Source organism: Cebus imitator, unplaced genomic scaffold (genome assembly GCF_001604975.1).
Source record: "Cebus imitator isolate Cc_AM_T3 unplaced genomic scaffold, Cebus_imitator-1.0 Scaffold5, whole genome shotgun sequence".
In the NCBI taxonomy this organism is placed as follows: domain Eukaryota; kingdom Metazoa; phylum Chordata; class Mammalia; order Primates; family Cebidae; genus Cebus; species Cebus imitator.
In genome coordinates, this window is record NW_016107320.1 from 12,833,968 (window position 1) to 12,849,330 (window position 15,363).

Sequence of the window (15,363 nt, forward strand, 5' to 3'; positions counted from 1 at the left end):
AAAAAAAAAAAAAAAAAAATATTTCAACATATATAAATCATGCCTTCCCCAGCATATATAAATCAAGGTTTTTCAATTTTCTGCTATTCAACAAATAAATATGTTAATAAACACATTTGTTATAGAATAATATTTGTTACAGAATAGTATTTCTTGTTGCCCAGGCTGGAGCTTTTTTTTGAGAAGCAGGTGGAGGCCTCGGCCTGTCAGGACCATTTTTTATAGAATAGTATTTTTTATGGTATCAGGTAAAAGTTAAGGTATTTTGCTGCCAGTGGGATCAAAAATCTTTAAAATGCTAAAAGGCACTGAAACAAAGTTAAGTATTCTCTGTAGCTTCCCTAAACTAATTTGGTAGTTGCCTGTGAGAAGCCAGATGAAATGTGGAAAATATTTGTATTCTCTCTTGAAAAAAAAAAAAAAAAAAAAAAAAAAAATCTAACTAGCATGAATAAAGATCTACAGCAGCTTAATAATTTTCACTTACTATTTCTCCTAGTAGGACCACATTTTCTCCTCTGACCACAAAAATCCCTCGAGGAATATCACCGTATTTTTTGCCCACATGAATACGCTCCACAGTCTGATGTAGCACTAAGTTTGCTATAAGTGTATAGGGAAGAAACAAAAATATTTAGTTTAAGTTATTGGGTAAAGGCCCATAACTCAATTAATCAGTTATTTTGAATAGAAAAGATTTAGCTAAACATGATTTCCAAACTTTCTAATTCTGAGGAAGGCTAAAATTTCAAATAATCTTCTACAATTTCATTGACTAAGACATACCACTTAGGAGACGCCTGGGATTATATTGGGCTAATACCTGAATGATGGTAGAAATAAGAGAAGTAAATTCCTTTACTAGTTAATTGCTAATAGCAAAAAAGCCATAGGAAACTATAAATGAATAAGGAACTTGGAAAACTTGGGCCTAAACAACCACAAAGATCAAAACTTTGTTTTCTGGAAAGGAACAGCTTTTCTTTTTGTGTGGGTATGTGTATGTGATGATCTGCTGAAGATTTAACTTTGTTTCAGTACTTAGGATTCATTTAACCCAATGCAGGTATCCATGGGTTATGATACAGAAAAACCTATTTTTTCACCCTGACAGATAACTATACTTTGTAATCTAAAAGTCAACTTACTATTCACTACCTTTCCCTCAAAGTACTATGATGAATCTGACTTAAGGATCAGAATTCCAATTTGTTAACAATAATTATTTTTCTTCTTTCAATTAGTACTACTTGTCCTGTTTGAAGTAAAGGAGAAATCTATGTTCATATCTTCTGTAATTCTTGTGTTTTAATTATGTTTCTTCCTCATGCTGAAATCCAGTGATTTCACAGATATCCAATAAATGTTAGCATGAACATGAAGTTCCTCGAAACAGAAGGAAACACACTCTTTTAACTTTAGAAAAACGCATGATGCAAAACAAAGACAGAGACTTCTGATTCTAATGTATCCTTATATGTAAAGTATTAAGTTTACTGTTGGGGGTCCTTAAAAAACTTCAGGAAATGCCTTCTACCCAATTTTCATTGGCTAGGGAGGGATTACCTTCACTTCAGGAACTGCTCTGAAGTCATTACACCCAGCCAATGTAGAATGAGCAGACTATAGTGGCTTATGCCTGTAATCCCAGCACTTTGGGAGGCTGACGGGGGTGGATCACCTGAGGTCAGGAGTTCAAGACCAGCCTGGCCAACATGGTGAAACCCTGTCTCTACTAAAAATACAAAAATTAGCTGAGTACAGTGGATGGAGCCTGTAATCCCAGCTACTTGGGAGGCTGAGTGATGCAAAACAATTGCTTGAACCCGGGAGGTGGAGGTTGCAGTGAGCCGAGACTGCACCACTGCACTCCAGCCTTGGCTTTGAGACAGAGCAAGACCTTGTCTCAAAAAAACAAAATAAAATGAAAAAAGGTGAGCAGCCTCTTCCCTGGACTGAGTTTATTTCTATCATTTGGCTCCCCCTAATGGGGATTCTAGTGAAAGCCAGTTTTAGAAACACGAGCTTGTAAACATATATAAGCTTTGAACCACCTAATCTGAATGTATAGAAAACAATGATGTACTGAATAAAATCAGTTCCACTACGCCACAAACAAGAAAAAGTTGCAGATAAATTTCAATATGAAATAATAAAAATTGGCCGGGCGCGGTAGCTCAAGCCTGTAATCCCAGCACTTTGGGAGGCCGAGGCGGGTGGATCACGAGGTCAAGAGATCGAGACCATCCTGGTCAACAAGGTGAAACCTTGTCTCTACTAAAAATACAAAAATTAGCTGGGCATGATGGTGCGTGCCTGTAGTCCCAGCTACTCAGGAGGCTGAGGCAGGAGAATTGCTTGAACCCAGGAGGCGGAGGTTGCGGTGAGCCGAGATCGTGACACTGCACTCCAGTCTGGGCAACAACAGCGAAACTCCGTCTCAAAAAAAAAAAAAAAAAAAAAAAATAACAAAAATTGCAATGGGCAGCTGTTATCCAGAGTATAAGAGACGTCCATAAATTAATACATACCAAATTGATCAATGCTTCTTAAAAAGCCTATAAGTGTCCTTCCATCTCGAAGCAGGACCAAGTGCTTTTCTGGGGAGAGGGGAAAAAAATCTTTTAAACAAAAACTGACAAGTTCAGTGAGTTTTTAAGATAATAAAGTTAATAACAGTTTCAACTGTACCACTTCCTCTGCCAATGTATTTAAGGTAAAGTTCAAGTTCATTGGAGAACTGGAGGGAGAAGCACAGGAGCCCAGGGTTTAGATGAGAACATCAGTGGTGAAAAGAATCAGAGCAGTGTGGCAGAGTGGGACAAGGACAGGGTATAGCATCAGGAAGCCTGACTGGCTGGCTCTAGACCCTTATTTATTTATTGAGACATAGTCTCACTCTGTCACTGAGGCTGGAGTGTACTGGCTCACTACAGCCTCCCAGGCTCAAACAATCTTCCAGCCTCAGCCTCCTAAGTAGCTGGGACTATAGGACTGTGCTACCATGCCTGGCTAATATTTGTATTTTTAGTAGAGACGGGGTTTCATTATGTCGGCCAGGTTGGTCTTGAACTCCTGACTTCATATGATCTGCCCACTTCGGCCTCCTAAAGTGCTGGGATTACAGGAGTGAGCCAGGGCGCCCAGCCCAAAGACCCTTATGCTTGACACTTAAACCGTCTCAGTGTCGTGTCAGTTTTTATATTTGTAAATGGACAAATTTAGTCTAGATGATTCTTACAGTCTTATTTATAGAATTATTTTGTCCTCAACTTAAAAGAAGAGCTTCTATCTCACATTTGTTTGTAACCAGGGAAGGCTTTAAATAAAAACTCACTGCTTCAGGCATTTAAAATGAAGACTAATAAGCTAGGCAGAAATTCAATGTTTACTGACAGGCATATGCTATTCCGGGGTCTAGACATATAGTAGAGAATGAGACTTAGAAAGTCACCAACCTTATGAATTTATATTCGTGGTGGATGAGGACAAATAAATAAGAAAATTACCTATTGTGATTAGGACAATGAGCTAGCAAGACAGTATGATGAAAGGAGAGAAGTGGTTACAGAAGGAAAGGTGGCAAGGGAAAGCCTCTCTGAAGAGGTGACTTTGAGCTGACATTGAAGAATGAGAATAAGCCAATTACTAGAACACCCAGCAAAATTTCTTTCATTCATTTCTTTAATGCCATGCCTAAAGTACTTTGTAGATGCACAACAAGGAAAAAAAGACAGTGACTGTGCCCTGAAGGAATTTATACTCTTCCTTGGGCTATATGTAAGTATCGTGGAAAGCAAATCTTAATTATATGAGAATACAGAGAGAGAAGTTATATTTCTGGAGGAGGTATCAGAGTTGGACCTTGAAAGGTAGTTTTTGGGCAAGGGAAGAGTAATAGGAAGAGGCAGTAGAAGGAAATCTGTAAATTGAGGAGGAGGAAAAAAAAGGCTATATATCCATGTTTGGCTAAAAGCTGAGGGTGTGAAGGGAAAGTACAGTAGATAAAGTCAGAAAAGTACTAGGGGCAGGCTGCATTTGGATTTGACTTCATAAGGAACAAGAAAACATTAGGTGATGGAGTCTGTTAACTGAGTTTGTATATGTGGGTATGTGTGAGAGGGTGGGGTGCTGAAGATGTGAGGTAAACAAGATATAAGAGCTTTTTTTTTCTTTTTTTTAAGAGATGGGGACTCACTATGTTGCCCAGGCTGGAGTGCAGTGGCTATTCACAGGTGTGATCCCACTACTGATCAGCACGGGAGTTTTGACCTGCTTCGTTTCTTCACCCCTCCTTAGGCAACGTGGTGGTCCCCTGCTCCCTGGAGGTCACCATATTGAAGCCGAACTTAGGGCGGACACCCAATCGGCATAGCGGACTACAGCCCAGAACTTCTGGACTCAAGTGATCCTCCCACCTCAGCCTCCCAAGTAGCTGGGACTACAGGCACATGCCACCGCGCACAGATGTAACGGTTTTATGAGACATCACAAAACTATTTACCAAGAGTTGGGAATAAAAGTAGCAAGCTCAAGGTGAAGGTTATTAGCTCTTTGTGGTTCTAAAGTGCTATCAGGACACTTAACATAGAAACATATGCAGACAGTTGGAAACATTAAGACTGGAAAGCCAAAGACATCAAGATTAGAGAAAGTAATTTTGGATAAATCTACAAAGAGGTGATATGAAATTACTGAAGTACCAGAGATCTACTGAAGAAGTGGGCCACATGTAATCTAAGTGACCATCTATTTTGGAGAACAATAAGAGCCAAAGAGGTAAGAAATCACCAAGTACCAATTGTTAGAGAAATCAAGAGAAGAGAATTAAAGAATCTGGTAGGGACAATATCACAATGCTGCAGAAGGGAGAGAACACAGAAGAATGCCTTAGATAATTAACTTTGAAGAATGCACCTTGAGTAGAGTACAGGATAAAAATTAGATTGCAGGAGTAATATAAGTGGTCTATTGAAGGTGATCAGGAAACATAGTGTCAAAATGAAAATGACTCGAGGTTTTGGGATAAAGATATGAAAAAAGGGATGGGAATATGATGAAACAGAACTGAGAAAATATTTGAGATGAACAGACAATAATATGAAGGGAAGAATACGGGGGTAGGGGAGACAGAGGATATGAAAAGAAAAAGGATAACAATGAAAAAGGTTCCAGAAGCAGTGAGAAGAGACAGTAGTAACAGACAAAAAGGTAGGAATCCTTCCTACTCAAATTAGAGGATGGATGAAAATACTGGAAGACTGAGAGAAGAAACTGTGTGTTAGGTTGGGGGAGCAAAGGGTGCCTATCAAAATGGTTTCAAAGTTTTCATAAAGTAGGGGGTCTGGAATCTACAAAGAGGTAGGGGTTAAGAGGGCTGAAGAACAAAACTGATTTTTAGTAAAATGGCAGGATGTGTTAGGGGATATATAAGGAGAGATGAGCGCAAAAGGGCATCCTCAAGCAACGAAAACATCTTGTTAGACATAACAGGTTCATATAGATGTTAATATGTATTTAGTCCAATTACACTTCATTTCCCTTACATAGCAAAGTAAGTAATTTGAGTTTCAAAAAATTGTATGTTGGCAGGGCGCGGTGGGTCACACCTGTAATCCCAACACTCTGGGAGGCCGAGGTGGGTGGATCACCTGAGGTCAGGGGTTCGAGACCAGCCTGGCCAGCATGGCGAAACCCCGTCTCTACTGAAAATGCAATGGTGCGATCTCGGCTCACTGCAGCCTCCTCCTCTCCAGTTCAAGCGATTCTCCCGCCTCAACTTCCCGAGAAGCTGGGATTACAGGCACTCGCCACAGTACCCAGCTAATTGTAGGGGTTTCACCATGTTGGCCGGGCTGGTCTTGAGCTCCCGACCTCAGGTGATGTGCCTGCCTCCACCTCCCAAAGTGCTGGGATTACAGGCATGAGCTACCGTGCCTAGCCCATAAAATGAAATTTTAATCACAGATTCTAAGTTGCATATTCACAGAGTAACTGAGGCGATTGCAACTTGTTTAAAACTATGTGTAAATCATGTTGCAACAAGTAGTGAGAAAGATCACAAGACTGAAACAATAAAAAATGTTGCTTGAGGAATAATGCACAGATAGAATTTAGAAAAAAGGAAAGCCAGGACAACTCCAGTGGTTCTTTCTGCTTTTGTATAGGACTGAGCTCCTCTTCCGGACCAAAAATAGGAATAAGGGAGGTCTTCTTAGCAAAAGCAAAAGTACATTGTCTAATAGAAAATAAGTGGTTGGAAGTGACTTGGTCTTTCCGGAAAAGTCGATACCATGTCTAGCAGTGGTCTTTACAATAACCTGAAGGTGCTAATTACCCTCATAGTAAAAAGAAGCTAGTAAATGGCCACACCGTAGAAAGCCTATGTTTACTGCCAATTAAATACAACTACCACTGTCTTAGTATTTTCGCTTTTTAATGAATCCTTTCTCTAGGTATTCAGATCCATCCACCCGTAACACGCGAATACTTCGAAATACTGCAGGTGGGAGTGGACGGGAGAAACGCCCCCTCGGGCTTCTTCCGTGTTCGGCCCTCTGCTGCGGCGACCCACGGAAGCAATAATGAATTCCATCGCCTGAAGCTCACCAGCCCGGGGGCTGACAGGGGCTGCAAGGGGCAGAACAAGAAGTAGCAGGCTACTGGGTGGGCAAGCAGTGTCCCGTAGCTGTGAAGGACATCAACGCGGAACACCCGGACTGAGCTCAGAACACAGGGTCCCCGCCCTGGACTTATTCTACCAGCTTCTTTAGAAGAGGCGTCCGCCGAGGAGGAAGGGTCTCCCCCAGGCTCCACAGCGAGGAGATGAACTACTCACTGTCAATGTCCTCGATGAGGCTGGCGGTGCCGGGCATATAGTTCATTTTGAAGGGAAATAATGCTGCACAGCGGTGAGGGCCAGCGCGTCCAAAACCTCCGCCCTCCTACCGAAGTCGCCGCCTCGGCGGGACTGCGCCCGGAACCCCGACCCAGACCAGCACTTCTGCCCCGGCTTTCAGCAGCTAGGGCCTGCCGGAAGCTCCTCCATATTATCCGCACCCACTTCCGGTATCACGTGCCGGGCCCCCCAGGAAGAGGCGGGGCAGCCGTACGGTCCATGGACACCCTTTCCCTGTTCCTGTTAAGCAGGGAAGAGGAATCTCTATTGGATAGATGGTGAGGAAACGCATCCTCCCTCTTAAGGAATACGGTGTGTCCCTCCCCGTCTCTGGGTTCCCGAGATCCCAGAGTCACGGACATCCGTCCCTCTGCTCTCGGGGCTCGGCAGCAGAAGGGGCGGGACCGGGCCTGGGATTGGCTGGCGTCGTCTGACCCCCTTCTCTGCTCTCCATTCGCAATCACCCGCGGGCGCCTGCGCCATGGGTCGGCCGTGGGGGGCGGGAAGCGCTTCAGGGCAGCGGAGCCCATGTCGGCCCTGAGGCGCTCGGGCTACGGCCCCAGTGACGGTCCGTCCTACGGCCGCTACTACGGGCCTGGGGGTGGAGATGTGCCGGTGCACCCACCTCCGCCCTTATATCCTCTTCGCCCAGAACCTCCCCAGCCTCCCATTTCCTGGCGGGTGCGCGGGGGCGGCCCGGCGGAGACCACCTGGCTGGGAGAAGGCGGAGGAGGCGATGGCTACTATCCCTCTGGAGGCGCCTGGCCAGAGCCAGGTCGCGCCGGAGGAAGCCACCAGGTAAGCTTTGCACCCTCTGTCCTCGCGAAGAGGTGAGGGCCCTTGGGACTGGGGTTCGTAATGAATCGGGTTTCATATTTGTTTTCCTTATGTGGAGGAGGGTTGGGGGGTGTTGGAGAGACCGAGGCTGGGATCAGAGGTGGAGGAATATGCTTGTGTTCCCTTTGCCCCTTCTTTTTTCCTTCGACCGCAAAAAAATGTTTATTACCATTTAAAAAGGAAAGAAAGGTCCTGCGCGGACTTACTAAGCTTAGCAGCAGGCTGCAGATCTCTCTCCTGGGAGAGAGATCTGGGCAGGGGTGGCGCGGCTCTGCTGCTCGAGCTCTAGCAATTTATCCTGCGTGGCTAGCAGGCCAGCTCTCCGGGAAGGGAAGCGGCTGCAGACCCTGACGTCGCTTAGCGACCCTTCCGCGTAGAAGGAAACTGCGAGCGGAAGGGATCTGGGCATTTAGCCGTTTGCCCCTAATGCCTTGCCTGGGATCGAATCGTGAATAATCAGTGCTGTAAAGCACCTTTACGCGGATTGACTGATATAATTTTCACAGCGACTGCGAGGTAAAATGTCATGACAGCAGCTCTTTTTTTCCAATAAGGGACTGGGGCTCTGCGAGGTTAACTGACTTGCCTAATACACTTGGACCTGTAACATTTTATTTTGTTTTCCTGCTGGAAATATACTTCTGCTTTGTGAATGCAGTCTTCTGGGTTAGGGGGTTATCGTTCTACGGTGGCGGCACACCTCTCTTCGTTCAAGAATTATTCTCATTTGTTGAAAGTGAGATTCTCGAACATTGCTGTGGAGATGTAAAATGGTGGAAAATAGTTTGGTAGTTCCTCAAAACATTAAGCATGGAGTTAGTATATGACCCAGCAAGCCCACTCCTGTATATATACCAAAGAAAACTGAAAACATGTTCACATAAAGCTTGTATACCCATGTTCATAGCATCATTATTCATAATCGCCAAAAAGTAGAAATGTCTTTTTTTTTTTTGAGATGGAGTCTCGCTCTGTTGCCCAGGCTGGAGTGCAATGGTGCGATCTTGGCTCACTGCAGCCTCCGCCTCTCTGGTTCAAGTGATTTTCCTGCTGAACCTCAAGAAATGCTGGGATTACAGGCGTGAGCCACTGTGCTCAGCCCCAAATGTCGTTTTATCATTTGAGTTATCAAGTGAGTGAACTTCTCAGTGCCCTGGTTCTTTATTAGAATACAGGAATGTTGTAAGGACATAACGACTGATGCATCGCCAAACAAAATATGGTGTTAATATATTCATACAATGGAATATTATTTGGCCATAGAAACTAGGAGTGAAGTACTGATGTGTGCTGCAATATGAACGAACGTTGAAAACATCACACTACGTGAGCAAAGTCACAAAGACTGCATATTGTGTGATTCCATTTATGTGAAATGTCCAGAGTAGGCAAATCTATAGAAACAGAAAGCTTAATGGCTGCCAGAGGTTGGTGGACTGGAGGTGTAGGTGAGAATATTGGGAATATTCTTTTTGGGATGACGAAATGTTCTAAATCAGGGCCGGGTGAGGTGGCTCACACCTGTAATCCCAGCACTTTGGGTGGCTGAGGTGGGAGGATTGCTTGAGCCCAGGAGTTTGAGACCAGCCTGGGAAACATAGTAAGACCTCGCCTCTAAAGAAAAATAAAAAATAAGAAATGTTCTAAAATCAGTTGTGATGGTTGCATTGCACAACTCTGAATATACTAAAAACTCTGAATTGTATATTTTAAAAGGGTAGGGTTTATAGTATGTTGATTATATCACAATTTAAACAATTGTATAAGAAAAACATGTAGCAGTGAGAGATTAATTATTTTTTATTTTTGAGATGGAGTCTTGCTCTGTCACCCAGGCTGGAGTACAGTGGCACAATCTTGGCTCACTGCAACTTCCGCCTCCCGGGTTCCAGGGATTCTCCTGACTCAGCCTCCCAAATAGGTGGGTTTATGGGTGCCTGCCACCATGCCCGGCTAATTTATGTATTTTTAGTAGAGACGGGGCTTCAGCGTGTGAGCCACCGTGTCAGATCTTTCTTTAATTTATAATTAATCTTGGCCAGACACTTTGGCTCACTCCTGTAATCCCAGCACTTTGGGAGTCCATGATGAGTAGATCACCTGAGGTCACGAGTTTGAGAACAGCCTGGCCCACACAGGGAAACCCCATCTCTACTAAAAATATAAAACTTAGCTGGGTATGGTGGCAGGTGCCTGTAATCCCAGCAACTTGGGAGGCTGAGGCAGGAGAATTGCTTGAATCCGGGAGGCGGAGGTTGCAGTGAGCCAAGATCACGCCATTGCACTCTAGCCTGGGAGACAAGAGCGAAACTCTGTCTCAAAACAAAAAACAAAAAAATCCACATTTTCTCTGCCTAAATCTGGAATATGTAGGTCATGGGACTTTATAGAGTGATGAAATGCATGGCCAAATTAGGCCAAAAATCAGTTGAAGTGGGGAAAGATGAGAGGAGCCCTCAGCTGATGACTGACTTCTGCTGGGCCTGCTGTATTATCAAAACCAAAGTTTCTGGCATAGAGTTAGAGAGAGTTGGATAGACTAGAGAAGTTAAGATTTTAGCATTGTGTAAAGAGTTGTCAGGTGTGGTTTGAGTACACTTGTACCCATAGGGTGGGTAATGGTGCTGAAGTAGTTGGAGATAAAGGTGGAAATGTGTAGTGGGCATTTGTAAACCATTTTAAGAGTTTGTGCTGTCTTTCGGAATGATGATTCTGAAACTATAAAAGTATAAGATGGTAATTTTTCTGCAGCAATAGAAACTAATATAAAAGATATGCATGTTACAGATGTTGCAATGTTTTTTTTCTGGATTTGTTCTTTTGATTTTTTTATGTTTTGCATTTTTATAGTATAAATCTGTCAAATTAAACAAACGGTATAGGAACCTTTTATTTAACTTGCTACTCAAAGTGTGGTCCATGGACTAGAAGCCTCAGTGTTGTTTGTGAGGCTGATAGAAATGCGAAAATCTCTCCTCTTCCAGACTTACTGCTGCAGTTTATTAAGATCCCCAGGTGACTCATATGCACATTAATATTTGAGAAGCATTGCTTTGTAGAATTGGTTATATTGAGATGATGTCACACTGAGCTATAACACAGACTTGGCTATATTAACACATTTAAATATGGCAGGGAAAAATTCGAAATCTACAACTCCCTATTTTTTTTTTTTTAATTTCTTTTTTTTTAAGATGGAATTCCGCTCTTTTTGGCCAGGCTGGAGTGTAGTGGTGCAATCTCAGCTCACTGTAACCTCTGCCTCCCGAGTTCAAGTGATTCTCTTGCCTCAGCCTCCTGAGTAGCTGGGCTTACAGGTGCATGTCACCACGCCCAGTTAGTTTTGTATTTTTAGTACCCAGCCACTCTCTGTTTTTTTAAAGCGTAAAACTTCAGGCTGGGCAAGGTGGCTTACGCCTGTAATCCTAGCACTTTGGGAAGCTGAGGTGGGTGGATTACCTGAGGTCAGGAGTTCAAGACCAACCTTGCCAACATGGTTAAACCCCATCTCTACTAAAAATACAAAAATTAGCCAGGCGTGGTTGTGAGGTCCTGCAATCCCAACTGCTCTGGGAGGCTGAGGCAGGAGAATCACTTGAACCCCGGGAAATGGGGGTTGCAGTGAGCAGAGATTATGCTACTGCACTCCAGCCTGAGCAACAGAGCGAGAGTCTGTCTAAAACAAATAAAAGGGTAAAACTTTAAAGAATAAAACTTTTTGGCTGGGCTTGGTGGCTCACGGCTGTAATCCCAGCACTTTGGGAGGCCAAGACGGGTGGATCACCTGAGGTCAGGAGTTCGAGACCAGCCTCGCCAATGTGGTGAAACACCGTCTCTACCAAAAATACAAAAATTAATCGGGTGCGATGGTGGGCTCCTGTAATTCGAGCTACTTCGGAAGCTGAGGCAGGAGAATCACTTGAAACCAGGAGGTGGAGGTTGCAGTGAGCAGAGTGCCACTGCACTCCAGCCTGGGTGACAGATAGAGACTAAATTTAAAAAAAAATTTTTTTTCTCACCTTGTTATACTTGTAACACTAGTTTGATCTCTAAACTAGCAGCATCTGCGTTACCTAGGAGCTTGCTGAGAATGCTATATCTCAGGCCCTGCCCAAGATCTACTGAATCAGAGTGTGCATTTTAACAAGATCTCTAGGTGATTTACATGTTTCCCCAGAACAAGTCAACCAAGAGAGCATGCCAAGACAGAAGCTAAGAAGTCTCCCGTAACCCAGTCTTGCATGAGAAGATAACTAATGTAGACCAGCGTGGTGGCTCATGCCTATAATCCCAGTACTTTGGAAGGCTGAGGCAGATGGATCACCTGAGGTCCGGAGTTCGAGACTAGTCTGGTCTACATAGTGAAACCCATCTCTACTAAAAATACATAAATTAGGCTGGGTGCGGTGGCTCACACCTGTAATCCCTGCACTTTGGGAGGCCGAGGTGGGTGGATCTCAAGATCAGGAGTTTGAGAACAGCCTGGGCAACATAATTAAACCTGTCTCTACTAAAAAACATACAAAAAATCAGCTGGGCGTGGTGGCAGGCACTTGTAATCCAAGCTACCTGGGAGGCCGAGGCAGGAGAGTTGCTTGAACCTGGGAGGCAGAGGTTGCAGTGAGCTGAGATCATGCCACTGCACTCCAGCCTGGGTGACAGATTGAGAGTCAGTCTCAAAAAAAAAGGACAAAAGAAGATAACTAATGTAAAATTGTTTTTTCAGAAATTTGTTAGTAAATGAGAAAGTGTTTACTTGACTGGGAATCATGATTTAGGGAAGACTTTTTAGGTTTAGGTGGCTTGAATATGTTTTTAAGCAAAGGAGAGTGAACTAGTAGATTCAGAAAAAAGATACAAGTAGAAAGATGGATTTTGGCGTGGGGAAAATGGGATTAAGAGTAAGGGAAGGCTGGGCCCGATGGCTCATGCCTGTAATCCCAGCACTTTAGGAAGCTGAGGCAGATAGATCACCTCAGGTTGGGAGTTTGAGACAAGCCTGACCAACATGGTGAAATACCACGTCTACTAAAAATACAAAAAGTAGCCGTGTGTGGTGACTCGTGCCTGTAGTCCCAGTTACTTGGGAGGCTGAGGCAGGAGAATCGCTTGAACCTAGGAGATGGAGGTTGTAGTGAGCCAAGATCACACCACTGCACTCCAGCCTGGGCAACAGAGCAAGACTTTGTCTCAAAAAACAAACAAAAATATTAGCTGGCCGTGGTGGTGGGTGTGTGTAATCGCAGCTACTCAGGAGGCTGAGGCTTGAGAATTGCTCAAACCCAGGAGGCGGAGGTCACAGTGAGCTGAGATCACACCAGCCTCGGTGACAGCAAGACTCTGTCTTAAAAAAAAAACAAAAAACAAAAAAAACAAGAGAAAAGAGTTGAGAAACCTCTTTTGAGCTAAAGGGAGAAAAGTAAGAAGTTTGGAGTTGGAGCAAAGGGGCATTGACAGCTATTGGTCTCCTTTCATGGTGGAGGAGGAGGCTAGGTCGTCTTATAGTAAGGGGAAGTAGGGTGGGATGCTCTGGGAAATTTATGTAGTAAATGTTTGAACCGGATGCTGGGGCAAGAGAGACAATACAGAGAAGCATTTGGAAGAGATCCAAATGAGATTGAAAAGTTTAAGTTATGATGATGGTCAGTATAGGAGCATAAGTTGATTTATTAGTGATTTTTAACTATGTAGCTATACAAATAATTTATCATGTACTTTACTAATAATTTTTGTCCAATTCTTTTTTTTTTTTAAGACGGAGTTTCACTCTTGTTGCCCAGGCTTGAGTGCAGTGGTGTGATCTCACCTCACTGCAACCTCCACTTCCTAGGTTCAAGAGATTCTCCTGCCTCAGCCTCCCAAGTAGCTGGGATTACAGGCATGCACCGCCATGCCTGGCTAATTTTATTTTGTATTTTTTTTTTTAGTAGAGATGGGGTTTTTCTGTGTTGGTAAGGCTGGTCTCAAACTCCCGACCACAGGTGATCTGCGCACCTCAGCCTCCCAAAGTGCTGGGATAACAGGTGTGAGCCACAGCGCCTGGCCATTATTTGTCAAATTCTTATGAAAAATATAAGCAAATCTATAAATGGAATTTATGTAGTACAAGTGCTACTGATTCTTCTATTGTTACATTTGCTTGGGCTGGGGCTTCAGTTGTGGGGAATGCTGGTAAGTCACTCCAAAAATGTAATCATATATCCACTTTATTTATTTATTTATTTATTTTTGAGACGGAGTTTCGCTCTTGTTACCCAGGCTGGAGTGCAATGGCGCGATCTCGGCTCACCGCAACCTCTGTCTCCTGGGTTCAGGCAATTCTCCTGCCTCAGCCTCCTGAGTAGCTGGGATTACAGGCATGCGCCACCATGCCCAGCTAATTTTTTGTATTTTTAGTGGAGACGGGGTTTCACCATGTTGACCAGGATGGTCTCGATCTCTTGACCTCATGATCTACCCGCCTCGGCCTCCCAGAGTGCTGGGATTACACATATATCCACTTTAAAGGAATTGACTCCAGTCTTCATCTGGGATTATTTATTTCTCAAAAGAGAAGAAAGGAAAATAAATTAGTTATCTTGCATAATCTTAGTCAAATTTTCTTTGGCATAGAACTTTAATTCATGTTATTATGGCTCGTGAAAACATTTTATTACCTTTGTTTTAGTTTGTATTTCATTCAACAGATAAAAAGTTTGGAAAGAGTTAGGCACATGATAAAATTGGTAACTTAGTTATAGAGTTCGGCTTCAGCCAGCTGCCTGTGAAATCAAATGCTATTTCATAGAATTAGTGTCATATTGGGACATGAGCTACAGGCTTTCACTGTTACTGGGAATATTTTTAGATTTGTCCCATTTTGTCCAAAAGGAGGAAAAATAAGACAAAGACATTCTTTTTTTTTTTCATTAAGACAATAAAATTGTACTTTTTAGTCATTAAAAAAATTATGGCATAATTTACATAAAGTAAAATTTCACTCTCTTTGGGGTATAGTTCTGTGAGTTTTGATAAAAGCATGCAATTATGTAACCACCACCACCACCAGAAATGAGCTGTACGTATTGATCCATCTTTTAAACAGGAATTCTAGGGTAAGAATTTAAGAAGATTTAATTTTTGCCCATCTCTAAACCCTGTTAAAATTACAGAAAAGGAATTGTATTTCTCATTTTAAATGTTTAATCTCCACCCTCATTTTTTAAAAGTAGCATTATGAACTCATTTGTATAACATATATATGTACGTGTGCATATACGTGCACATGTACATTCAATGTATTGAGTGTGTTTCAGTCAGTTGCAGTCTTTTTTTTTCTTCCCCAAATGGACCAAAGAGTCACTGCCTTGCTTTTAATTAGCTTTAACCTTTAAGCTTTTACAGGTGTAATCAGCTAGGTAAGGGTGGTAGGGACTATTTCCTAAAACTTCTGCAAACTCAAATGCTAGGTTCTTTAAAACAGGCTCTTCACTGTTTTCAAGGTTATTCCGAAATTTCCTTGTATTCCTCTGTTTAATCTCAGTTGCCACAGTCAGACAGATGGAAAGCACAAGGACACTTTTTTCTTAGCATCTGTACCAGAAACCTTAGCAGCAAATAGCAGTCATTCTTTTTTTTTTTTTTTTTTT

At 43.0% G+C, this 15,363-nt stretch overlaps 2 protein-coding genes across 2 annotated transcripts in view; one reads left to right on the forward strand and one right to left on the reverse strand.

The window, feature by feature from the left end:
• The window catches only part of LSM1 (LSM1 homolog, mRNA degradation associated), a 12,294-nt gene extending 5,016 nt beyond the window's left edge, over positions 1 to 7,278 (reverse strand). The window contains exons 1-3 of the mRNA XM_017536807.2: positions 6,839 to 7,278; positions 2,532 to 2,600; positions 488 to 603 (exon numbers count right to left, since the gene is read on the reverse strand). Of these exons, the coding sequence (XP_017392296.1) occupies positions 488 to 603; positions 2,532 to 2,600; positions 6,839 to 6,884 (231 nt within the window). The 5' untranslated portion in view covers positions 6,885 to 7,278. The remainder of the gene's footprint in view (positions 1 to 487; positions 604 to 2,531; positions 2,601 to 6,838) is intronic.
• Positions 7,278 to 15,363, forward strand: part of BAG4 (BAG cochaperone 4) — a 33,852-nt gene continuing 25,766 nt past the window's right edge. Inside the window, exon 1 of the mRNA XM_017536729.2 lies at positions 7,278 to 7,696. Within this exon, the coding sequence (XP_017392218.1) occupies positions 7,427 to 7,696 (270 nt within the window). The 5' untranslated portion in view covers positions 7,278 to 7,426. The remainder of the gene's footprint in view (positions 7,697 to 15,363) is intronic.